General features: G+C 30.5%; 1 protein-coding gene across 6 annotated transcripts in view; it reads right to left on the bottom strand.

Annotated features, from left to right (window-relative positions):
- The window catches only part of LOC100883044 (uncharacterized), a 151,359-nt gene that overhangs the window by 110,259 nt on the left and 27,421 nt on the right, over positions 1 to 13,679 (bottom strand). For all 6 annotated transcript variants that reach the window (XM_012294425.2, XM_003707167.3, XM_076530331.1 and 3 more), the window contains one exon: positions 6,502 to 6,696. In XM_012294425.2, the coding sequence (XP_012149815.1) occupies positions 6,502 to 6,696 (195 nt within the window). The remainder of the gene's footprint in view (positions 1 to 6,501; positions 6,697 to 13,679) is intronic.

The following is a 13,679-nucleotide window of genomic DNA, read 5'->3' as shown; positions in this document are numbered from 1 at the left end:
GCATCCTACCTCTTTTTAAATGTCAAAGTAGGGTATGTGTCCAATTACGGAAGCTTTAAGCAAGTTTAAGCACATTAATTAAAATATACTGCTATATGGATGTTAAATTCTTGAAATCAATATCTGTTGCCAACAATTCCTCTTTATGAAACGAGCTGGTAAACTTTTCGTATTATGTTTTACAGTTAATCATAAATGTCAATCGGTCAAACAAAAATGATACTCCTATGACTGAAAGTACTCCAAAGTGTTTTCATACTGTAATAGAATAATAATTTAAACAATTACACAATGCCTAAAACATTGTTTATATTGTGAAATACGCTGATGTAATTTTGTGTATATTATTCTGATATCATTTTTTGTACAGTTACTTGTGTATCAATAAATAATATGCAAACCTCCAAAATGACTAGAAATAGATCTACTCTACGTGCTAGTACTATTATATCGGCTATAAAGCTTTATCTCCAATTTGAACTTTCATCTGATGATGATTTCATCTACAAAACTGGACCGAAATCTTGCATTCAACATCCATCACGCAATTATGATTCCTTTACGACCAATAAATTCATTTTCAAATCAACCTCAACATGAGAGTAACGTGAAATCACGCTAACAATAAATCGTTCTATATTTCTCTGAAACGTCCTATAAAAATCTTTGACAAATCATCACTATCCTTTCTACTCGGTCAGACACAATCAGCCAATTTATCAGTAAATAAATATTTTATCGCAGTTAATCACTTCTCGGTAGCTAGGAAATAAATCATTACACGCGAAACGCAAAACACGTTCCGAGGAATTCACGCTCGGTATTACATAATCCGAAAGGAACAGGGAAACAGCGTTTTCCTTATCGAGAAAATGATTTGCGTCTCGATGTTTAAGCTCGTTACCATTACAAAAGAATGTACCATTTTCTATCGGCCGATTGAACTGCCGTAAACGAACGCGATAGGACGTTTCGAGAGCACTTGATTGGTTCGCAAGTTCGTTCGGATCTTATCGAAGTAATATACATAGCAGTTCAATTAACAAGTACGTGAGATGTATCTTGTTGTTTCGCTTTAACACGAAACGTGTGTTTCGCTAAACGAGTTATCGCGAAATTGAATTAATATGTTATCACTGAGTCGTCTAAGGTACAGAGAGGAACATTCTGAAGGTTGTGCAACGGTTTTTAACACGTTCGATAATAAAGTAACAGCTGTATAATGTGTCACAAAATGAGTTCTAGAAATTGGAAAAAGGCTACTGTCCTTGTTGTTCAAATTGACTAGTGTGAATCAGTGATGTACAGAATTGTGCTGAACAAAATGTTAGCCCTTTGCACTTGGTTATCTCCTGAAGGGTCATTTTAAATGGCAAAATAAATTTATTTTATTTTCACTTCCTTAGATTTCCAAACTCCTAAATTTCAAAATTTTCAAATTGTCGAGCTTTTAAATTTGCAAAATAAATTTTTGGAGTGTAAAGGGTTAAGCTTGAAATATGATTTTGTATTTAATCAATTGTAGTAGTATTTCTTATAGTACTTTCTTGAGACTATTTTGTGGTGAAAGAACAGTACTATTGTTGTACTTATCGAATGTGTAAAATACAGTTGATATTTGAAAATACTAATATTTTGATACCAATGCTAATATTGGTGAATGTTTGTAAACTCGAAAAAGAATACCTTTTGTTCGCGGGTAATGAATCTATATAGGAACATGTGAGATCAGAATACAATTGATCATCGATATATTAACTCTTAAGGAATTTGGGAATGTGAGAATTACAAAATTTATAAATTTGTAAATTAAGGTATTTGAGAATTTAAGAATTGGGGGATTTAGTAACTTGGAAAGAATTTTGTAACTTGGAAAAGTAAGGATTTGGGAAATTGGGGATATGGAAAATTGAGGATTTGGGAAATTGAAGATTTAAAAAGTTGGAGATATGAAAATATGGAAATTTGAAACTTTGAGAATTTGGAGATAGTAGAATTTGGAAATGTAGAAAATTTTTAAATTTGGGAAATTGGGAATTTAAGAAATTCGGGATATAGGAAATTGGGGATATGGTACGAAAATATGAAAATATAGAAATTTTGGAATTTGAGAATTTAGGAATTTGCGAATTTGGGACTTTAGAAATTTGGGAATTTAGAAATTCGAGAATTTATGAATTTGGCAAATTAGGAATTCGGGAATTTAGGAATTCGAGAATTTAGGAATTTGAAAAACTAGGAATTCAGGAATTTAGGAATTTGGCAAATTAAGAATTCGGGAATTTAGGAAATTTAGAAATTTAGAAATATAGAAAATTTGAAAATTTGAGAATTTGAGAATTTAGGAAGTTTAAGAATTTGAAAATTTAGAAACTTGGGAATCTAAGGAATTGAAAATCTGAGAATTTGGAAATTTGGAAAATTGTAAATTGAGGAATTTAAGAATTTGGAAAGTTTGGATGTTGAGAACATGTGAATCTGAGAACTTTTTACAAACGAAATTGGATTTAGATAGAAACCAATGTTTATCGACGGTATTATGTTGGCAATGTAGATATATTAATCATAAGAAACGTGGAATACTGGCAATATTGATCGTCTGGCAATATTGATCCTGGCGAAATAACGCTTGGTTATGCAACGCGTGGTGATATAACCCGCGATATCTAGGCATTTAATGGGAATTTGCAATTTCTTTTGTGGATGCAAGCGCCATTAATGTCAATAAAAATGTGTCTAAAAGGGAATTCGTGTAACTGGCGATTTACAGAGAGTCTAAGACTGATAAAACTGATTTCTCTACTTTTTCGAAGTAACGATTCGTATCAATTATTACTCTTTCCAAATTAACAAAAGAAGAAATAAACTAAAACGCAAAAATGTGTATATATTATTATTTCTTACTAATACTTTATTTTAACCAGTTAAGTGTGTTTGACGACTATATCCGTCATGCTGTAAAATTTTGTTACAATTTGACATTTAAATTGTAATTTTGGCGAAAACTAAATTATATTCATAAATTGTAATATGTTTAAAATATTTAGAGATCAGCACAAAATGAAATAAGCAAATAAAAAGTGTAAATGATTTGAGATGGATTCATAAATTCTTGAGAGCTAACTCGTCATCGCTTGATTATCGCGACCCACACTGGTGCGTGCTTTGCAAAAAGATCGCCACAGTTAACTGGTTAATTGATGTCTAATATTTATTGCAATATTATTAAGATAAAAAATTATGATACTATACAAGCTGTTGTATTTATTTAGTTATAAAGTAGAGAAAAATATTTATACGTACTTGAAAATTTTTATTGATATAGTATCGATATTTACTCGATTACCACATTAGTGTTGATTGATTTCATTCCAAGAAGAATCGACGTTAGAAACTGATATCAAGTATCCGAGATTTCGAAATTTTTTGATACTTTTCACTGACGATGAGTACTTAACCTGTATTCGAACAGATGCGTTTCTGATGCAGTTACATCGTACAAGTATCATTTTATTGTCTGAATTGATAAGTACAAATGTATTTGATTTGTAACTACCAAAAACTTGATAAGATATTATAGCATTATAAATTTACCTGTTAAAGTTATATAACAGTTTTATTTCAAATAATTATATTAGCAGTCGTTAAAGCATGTTGAAGCCGCTGCTGCCGTTATAATCCGAACAAGGGTTAAATTAATATTAACCCTCATGCGCCGTTCAAACTTTTATTACATTTGCATAATTGGGTTTATAAGCGAAGACACGAATGGACAAAGGTGTCATATAACACGTATACAAATGTTTTAATACAACGGATAAAGTATCATTATATTTTTATGGTATCATTTTCCTTTACTACAATGATAACTTCGAGTTTTCAAAAGATATCTTTATCTTTTTAAAATTTGTAATTACATTTAATTAAGTTTTCAAAGGTGAAATTGTTCCACAGTTATCATTGACGTCAATGGTAGTAGATGAAATGATCTAAATGTGAACTAACATTATTACTTCAGGCTTTGTCACAAAACTAATTAAAGATTCTATAAGATATAAAATGGAAACTTAAGATATTTTACTATGCCTGTCTAAAACATGTTTGTTCTTCTCTTAAATTATGTATTTAGAATAAAAACAAAAATATTCATTTTTAAAAATATAGCATAAATGCTACACATATAATAATATATAAGAAATGTGAAAACCGCACACTTTCAAGTTGGAATATTTAAACTCATGTTTAAAACGATGCTACAAGTAAAATGAAATTCTGCAGACTTATAATAGGAGAAAATGTACACTTCCGATAAAAGTAATAACAGATCAGTCCATCTTTGATTTTTCTAAGACTAGTTAATTACATGAATGTTGCATAAATATTAATACGTAAATTTATAACAAAGGAAAAAATCTGGCATTAAATTAGACAGAGTAGATGAAATAAATAGAAAAATATTAGTACACTTACAAAACATTGGCATATATTTAATCTAAACAAAGGATGAAAATATGAACTAATTTGAAAATACAATAAATACAAACCTTTATTTTTTAATCACTTCAGTCACCCGTTTAAATAATAATTTAAACAAATATTGGGTTTTATGTTGTTAAATTGTTCTATTCTATGTGATGAATTTATTTAATGACTGAATGTTGTCTACATATTTCATATGTTTACAAAATGATTGTATAAATTATTCCAAACAATTTTATAATATTTACTTTGTGATATTTATGTCTGAGAAGTGTAAAAGACATTGCAAAATGGATATGTGCTCTGTTACAAAGTATATTTTAATCAATTCTGCTTGATAAGTGTCTCAAGGAATAAATCTATTTAGAGTAACCTACTGTTTATATAATTTAAATAAAATTTGTTTGTCATTTTTCTTGGAATAAACTATATGTTGATTTATCATTTTAGCTCAAAATGCCGAGTCATCTCGATACATTTATCGAGGATTGTAATTTCGTTTCTTTCCACTATCGACTACAACTTAATTTTATTCCTTTCTCGCTACATTTGTTATCTTGCATATCGTAAATATCGTTCTTTGCATTGTTTTATCAGAGGGAAATTTTTATTTTTCCCAACTAAATATACTATTCATTCAAAACAAAATAAACAGCGAAATATATTTGCATTTAATAAAAGAACAAATAATAAATATGCAAAAGTGTTTACTGAATGACGGCTAATTTTTTAAAATGATTAACAAGAGAAAATTATTCACATTTCTTATGTAAGAGAGCGCATATCCATTTTGTAATAATCTGTACACTTCTAAAGCATAGATGTTATAAGCATTTTAAAATTCCTCATTGCAATTTCTAAAAACTAAAGAACAGTCCCAATAGATTACAGATATCTTAGATAGACCTAATGAACAATTGTGCAGTTTCTTCAAAATTGACATATGTCAGTCACTTTGATTCCCTTAGGAAAATTAAAGATGCACGTAGGAGAGAGCGTGGACAAAACTTCATATGATGAAACCACGCATTTTCTTGCTTCCATAAGCGTTTTTAGACAATTTACTTTTCATATGTGCATGTCTGCTTGGTTCCGTTGATTGTCACTGAGTCATAACATAATTCGCATGCGGTGGTTGAACTAAATTGCTAATTCAGATCCCTCGAATAAATGTCAACCATTTCAACGTTTTTGTTAATATTCGTAGTTAAACTATTCGTAGTTAAACTATTCGTAGTCAAACTATTCGTCGTTAAACTATTCGTATTAGACCAATCACTAGTTAAAGCGTTCTTAGATAATATTTTTATAAGTTTCTACAGCCAATTTTAAGAAATTTATGATTAGTAGATTTATAAGATTTCTGTTTTGCAAAACGCGATTAGGGATGAAAGTGACGCGTTACTATAGGGAAAGAAACGCATACCAAGGGTGATATATCATACATGTCATAACTGTAATTGAGCATACAAGTACCCCACCTGCACAATATCAAATAAATCCTCGAAGCTGGATATGCGTTCCATTTTTCGTTATTTACGATTCTGCGTTAGAAAAAAGTATATTTACTTAACTCTCTGCAAACGATTATTGTTACGATTAATAGACCGACAAACACATTTTCTTATGGCATTACTCTGGTTTCTATACCCTTAATTTTCAATACTGAACATAGACGTTTAAATTTTCATAAGAATCACATTATTACTGAGAATTTATTCTACTGGAAAATACTCATATTAACTACTGGAAACTATGGATAATAAATATGACAAAATATTGTAAAAATATTCGGTAAGATTTGTCAGAAACAAAATGACTAATAATTTCAATTGCTTCAGTATATCAACGTTTTAAACGGTGATTGACAAGTCATATAAAAAATGTTACATTTGCCTCCGCTCTCCTCTACCATTATTTGAAACGAGACGTATCTCATTGCTACAAGCTATTAATCACCGATAGCATGATCATCGCCAGAAATAATAACGCACAAAAGGAAAGAATCACGGTGCGACTTACCCATTGATGATGGAAGAGGATTCATCATTGTTCGGTGGTCCCGACACCTGGACTTTGGGCACATTGTAGACATCCGCCTGTCCTTGACCATATCCTTGTCCATGACCATGACCCGCTTGCTGATGGCTATGTGTCGTCGAGTATTCATCGCTGTCGCTACTCTGCGGAGGCTCGGATCCTACTCCTCCACGAGGTCTGCAAACAATCATTTCGAAAAATTAATGCTAGATTCATCAAACTAACGCTGGATTTCTTAGATTAATCAGTTAACTGTGGTAGATGTGTACACGTCAGTCCAGAACTACTCTGGTGATGCAGATGATAAAAATAGAGATTTGATCAAATACCTAAGGTTGATCAATTCATGGAAGATGTTAAAATAATAACTCTGTGGAGTGATTTCTTTGAAGAAAGTGATTTGATCAAATCTTTTAACTGTTTTAGTGAAAAGACGAAATAAAGTTAGCGCCCAGACATTAGGAAAGTTGCGCGCATTTTTGTTATTGTTTTCTAATATTTTGAGTTTTATCAAGTACCTATCGTAGGAAAATGAGTTTGGATATAGAAAATAAACTCTGACCGAATCTGTATCTGAGGAACAGTTTAATAAAACCATTAAGACGTTTTTGAACAAATATTTTAACATCTTCCGTGAATTGGTCGTATACCACAGAGATTTGATCAAACCCCTATTTTCATCATATCGCTGTGACATATACACGTCTTGTAAAATAAACAATCATTGACTATAAAAACTCGAAATTTCAATAAGATGAAATGAAAGTGTTTGGTGGTATGTTTACATTGTCAATAGAACTGCAATGTATCTTGCATATATTTTCTGAAAGAAAGAAATTTATTCCTTTTAGCGTATTAGAAATTTTCTGTACATTTCACAAATTGAGTTGATTATTTTTCCCACTAGCCAGTAATCTCGAAGTTATTTTGTATACATTACTGTATACTGAATAAATCTCCAAAAACCATATTTGTTAAAAATACCACACTGAAATCAGCCAAATTTCTTAAGATTATTTTCTGTCTTTAATTTTTCTTGTTTATAAATTTCATTATTGTTTAACAATTTTTAAGTTTTGAATAACAATAACGTTTTCAATAATATATTGTTAATTTTGTATCTTCCTCGTTTTGTTCTACTTTTTCCGCAACAGTTTATAATACGATCATTTTCCCTGCGGTCGACGTGTCTCTGCTTGATTTTAATTCCACGCATCGCGAGGGATGTCTAAAACTAAACTCTGCAATTAACACTATTTTTTAATTATGGTGATGTTCGAATTGAGAAATTCGACTTGAAAATTTGGGATGATAAAAAGTACCAATTATTCAAAGAACGTATCAAATGTATAAGAAAATAGTTTTTATCTATAAAAATGTCTAGCTTTCGAATATTCTGTACTTTCCGACTGACTGATTCAAAAAATCAAGTGGCAGAAATTAAAAAAATTGAAAGTGTTTATTGTAAAACTTGTCAAAATTGATATCTTCTTATATTTTCATCTAAAATTCCATGAAGTATATTTCTATTCTTTTATTAGATTTATCCAATTAACAGATCTTGTGTAAACAAGATATTCATACTTGAAACTTAGAGAAGTCTGCTGAGAATGAAAGAATATTTCTTTTTAAAATTAATTAAAAATAACTGAATTACGTAAGGTTCGACAACCAAATATGAAGAACCTGCATCTTTCTAATAATTGTGGCTTTTATCTCGGGCCCGCAACTTCTAGCGACGGTCCTGTCGACAGTGCCCTCGTTATAAAAAAGAAACTTCGTCCCGAAACTAACAATTTTAACTGGATAAAGTTAAAGAGGAATAAACCGTTTCTTTTCAGTTAATCTTTCTCTTCATTACATATTATTTATATATTAATAATCTATAAAAATTATACAATTATATGATGTTTCAAAAAATGTTCTAAACTAAAGAAAAATGCGTCTTCATGATTAAACATGAAAAATATACTTTTCCTTTAGTCTCTATAAATAAAAAGTTAGAGGAACATATTCAAGACTAAAAAAGTTTGTAGTATCTCATCTAGTTTTTTGGACATTTTTTAAAATTCTACTGCATGAAAAAGTGTAATGAAATATGGAAAATGCTACTTATCTAACAAAATTTATAACTTTTATTTGGTACGTGTTTTAGTGTAGTCAGTAAGTCCAGGCACTCATTTTACCATTTAATTCTACAAACTTTACACAGTTTTTTGCATTAATTGGAACTATTCCAAGAGATGACGCGAAAAGAACCTTGAAAAAATTTTCGTCAAGTGAATGTAAGAACCACTTTAATGTACATCCATATACTGTGTCTATTTTCAACCAACTTCGCTGAAATATGTTAGAGGAATGTGGAAATATTATAAAAATGTTTCTACAGGAGTTGTTTAATACGGTAGCGAACATGATTCTCGCAGATGCAGTGATGGAGGTTCCAAGGTCGAGTTAATATTTTCAAACCATAATCTTTTATGCAAGGAATCTCTCTAGAACATTCTTCACAAAAAAATATTAAAGTTGAACATTAAAAATATTATTAATCCATGAAATATTTTAAATTCAAAAATATTTCATTAACAGACTCTTTGAGTCTCACAAATTGTTAATTTTTTAACTCCATGTTTTTAAACATTTTTCTATGTAAAATGTTCTGAAAAACTGGACTCAAATAAGAACACAGTTCTAATTAAAATTGAAGAAATAGCTTACATCTATTTTATTTTTTTAATGGTACTACATATTCTTTTTAGATTGATCAATTCGATGTAACATTTTCCATCAAGCAATATTAAAGTACAATGTTAAAAAGTTTTATAATTTATGCTTATTCACATTCTTTGGTGAAATATCACATTTTTAAGTTTAAAGTATCTTGTGAACTACAAACTTTTTATGATTGCAACCTAATCTTTTTATGCAGAGAATCGATTTACATAAAAGAACATAGTGTCCCATTTAAAGAATGAACTCGACCTTGAAATCTCCCCCACCCTTCACCCGCGAGAAAAATATTTATTCTACATTATGTCCGCCATTATAAACAACTTTTTCAAAAACATTGTTCTAATATTTTCAGCTTTTTCTGACAAATACCCTCTTATAATATGCAAAAGACACATCAGTTTATCTGCACATATTTTTCATGCTGGATTTCATTACATTGAAACTTAGCAATCCTCAAAACCATGATGGAGGACAGAGATATGCAAAAAGATTGTGAGATATAATTCTGACCAATTTCAATTTCTTCCTCTTATCTACTAAATTTTTTATGTTAGAAAAGTAATAATAAATAACAAAAGAAATATATAAAACATACAAACATACAACAGGGAAACCAGAATATATAAAACATGAAGAAAATGTGGTATAGTAGAATAATATGCAGAATTATCGAAAAAATTTTTCGAAATTATAAATTTGTTATATCTTCACTGTTGCAACTTTATAATAGTATGATGCTTTTTTCAATAAGTTTCTTTAATAAAAAATGTTTACTGTTATTTTTTTACTAATATTACTAACGACAGTTCAAAAATGCATTATTTTGCAGAATTGAAAAAATCACGCTACAAATCATGCATATTTTCAAATCAAATGTCTCACAACTTTGTTGAGTAAAAATATTATTTTAATATGAATCGAAAGCCAGTTTGTCCAATTTATAAAGGTGTTGGTTAAATATAAGTGTTCTTGTTTCGCATGCAACATTCTTCGCTATACATACAATATTAACCTATTGCTCCGGTAATTTTCAGTGCTACAATTTTATCCACCGGTATATCTAACTGATTACGTATTTAACCTATAAAAATTCGGACGCTTCATAAGCGCGTTGTTCGAAGCGTTAAAATAAGGTTGACATTACCACAGCCTCGAAGAGAATTTCAGGACTACAAAATAACAGTGAAACTCAACTGTCGAATCATATACATGATCTCAAGATTCGTAGGGGCTGTTACATAATTGAAAGTTCAACTAGTTTCAAAAAATCACACCTGCGATGAGTGTTGTCGTAGCTAGCAGTCCAGTAGAGGGGCGCCACTGTCCCACGTTTCTGCTACACTGTCACATGCAAAAACCGACTCGAAACAGATCTTCTCCCACGATCCACAGATTTAATTACTTAAGATCCTCTCTACACGTTCATTGTATACAATGTAGAGAACTTTGCCAACTTCCCTTCAAAATCTCAAAACACTTCTGACGTTCGCTGGGTCAATAGAGTCGCAGCATCATTTCTCTCAGAAACTGTCCCAAAGATCAATTCGACTGTTAAGAATTTTCGCTCGAATACTTATTCTCCCATAGATCCTCCGGCACAGGAGAAGACGATCTGCGGTCCAGTGAAGACTCTACGGACGATCTTCTAAGATGAATAACCAGTTTGCTTCATCTCGATGCGGTCGAAGAAAAGACGATGCAGACAACGTGGACAAAGCGTGTTCTACGAATGCTTGCAAGAAAAATACGGCAATGCGGTGTGTGGATCGTGGTGCAGTCCACGCTCGTGCGGCTCCTCGTTACTCGACGACACTTTCGCGGATGTACACCAATGGTACAGCACTATGGGATGTACGTGAACGCACACTCAGCTGTTTCGGCGCGTCTGCGCCAGTCTGCCAGCTATTGACCGAATACCACGTTGCTGGGCACGTATAACTATACAGGGTGTCTCAAAAATACCGTAAACTCAAAAAACTGCACTTCGTGCGAAAGCAAATTGCATATTGCTCTACTATTTTCCAATTCGAACTTTGATTTCGAAATATAGCGACTGGTAATTGGAAACAGGTTTCGGCGCGCTCGTTCCAAACGGCTGACCGCTGAACAAGTAATATAAACCACAGCAGATAGATACGTGATGCGCCCGCGAGAACGTGATGCATAGAAACGACGTGCACGTGCGGACTCTGATTTTCGTTCCATTTACTGTCATGAAGAGCGGAAAATTCTTAGAATTTATAACAGAGATTCCTGACATGAAATATGAAAATTTGAAATTTATGAAATTTATGAACTTAAGAATTTGAAATTTTCTACTTCGAGACTTTTTGCATTTATAAATGTACAAAATGAATCAAAAGATTTGAAAGGTTAGGTTAGGTCCGAAAACTTAGTAACTGTAAAACTTAAACCTTTCAAACTTCTTCAAGTTGGAAATTTGAAAAGTTGACATTTCTGAATCTGAAAATAATTGTAAAATTCTGAAGATAAAATTTTGAAATATTTAAATTAAAATTAAAATTTAAAGTCTCCATATTAACTCCATATTTAAAATCTCCGTATTACGATAATAGCAGATCGCCATTAGTGTATGCGGTGCATGAAAGTCTGAGTGAAGGGGAGTCAATCGGCAATATAAATGGTAGAAACATATAATAGCTTCTCGGCTTCGTATTCATCTGATTATCGGGATTGGAAAGATGAATTTGTTATCTTTTTCTTTCTTTCGTATCTCATTGCTGAACTCATTGCATTACTGTGCACGCCGTGCCCTTGAGCTCTTCGACTACCACTTGATCTGGCCATCACTGGTTCAGACAAAGAGACGTGTGAAAAGACTGAGGTCAATGGCCGTTTTATACAATCACAGGACTAAATATATGCTTGCATCTTCGTCTATTCATGCGCCTCTGAAACTGAAGTCTAAAATACTGACCTAGCATAGTAACCTATTGGCTGTCTACTCAGCCGTCAGCTGTTCAAAACAACCACGTCATTAGAAATCGACTTTCCAATTCTCAGTTCTTTATTTCTTATATTTTCATGTGACAAAAGACATATTATAGGGGAAAAATATACTTATCTCTCAACTTACAGAGAAGCTTCCTTAGAAAACCGGGTGAATTTAAATTGTCATCAACTTTACTAGTAAATATAGTCCAAGTTAAATCGTGTTTGGGATCATTTTAATCAGAAAAATTTCAAAAAATTATTGGTAAAAGTTTCGTAACAAAAGATTAAAAATATGATAGTTCTATTTTTGTATTGGTATTGCCAAAATATTCACTTTTACCAGGTTCGTTATTTTAGGAACTATGTAAAAGCGGAATTACGTAAATCAGGGATAGGTGCATTGTATAATACACTATAGAAGCATCTGTGCTTTGCAACTTTTTATAATAATCATTTAAAATTCCGCAGTATATACAAAATAAATATTTACCATTTTTTGGACAAAAAATCAATTTTGTACCTTGCTTAACGTTTTGGTTATATTATTTGCACTTTCCAAATACAAATTTATGGATAAGAGTAAAAATAGATATGAAACAAAAAGAAAAAATTTACTGTAATTAAGCATTTACTTTTCAAAAATATAAATATATTTTAATTAAATGAATATAAAAATAATCATTCAAAAATATATACATTATAAATAATTAAACAGTTGTTTTGCAAAAATAAATTTTATACTAATAAAAATTATAGTAGTGTTATTTCTTGAAGATGCAAATATGCTTTATATTTGGTAGGTATAAAAGTAATTATTTAAAACTGTATATATTATTAATAACTAAAGAATTATTATAATCAAAAGGATTTTTTGATCTTTAAAATTCCATATTATTATCTATTTTTTGTAAATTGAGAAAATACGAAATTCAATCTTTCCTCAGTGCAATTTACTCCAAATAAAAATGTGCAGCATATTGCTAGATGAATACAATCAGAAAACTAATTTATTTAGATAAACATTATTGCATTAAAATTATTAATTATTATGTTACTAATATTTTAGAGTGCAATTAATAATTAAGACGCATTGTAATATTATATATTTACTATTAATGAAACAATTCTTATCAAGATCTAGCATATTTTATTCAAATACACTTATGATTTAGTCTTTCTCTTTTCCATTTTGCCATATGGGAACATATTCAAAAATTGTTTATAATTATAAATATAAACCTTTTTCAAACTGCACTCTATATTTAAATATTTAGAATACAAAAATTGACACAAGAATATCTTTTATATCAACTATAAATATTTAGACCGGAAAGTATTAAAGAATTTTGCAACGGAAATCAAACTTGGTATTGAAATTATTGATTTGTTTTCGTACCGAAAATCTGCAGTTTTCGGTCTACACGGTTGTATTTTTGGCAAAGAGTAAGTATAATAAGTAATAATAAACAGAT

This window comes from Megachile rotundata, chromosome 4 (genome assembly GCF_050947335.1).
Source record: "Megachile rotundata isolate GNS110a chromosome 4, iyMegRotu1, whole genome shotgun sequence".
NCBI lineage: Eukaryota > Metazoa > Arthropoda > Insecta > Hymenoptera > Megachilidae > Megachile > Megachile rotundata.
The sequence above is the reverse complement of the archived record's forward strand: the minus strand, read 5'-3'. Positions and strand labels throughout refer to the sequence as shown.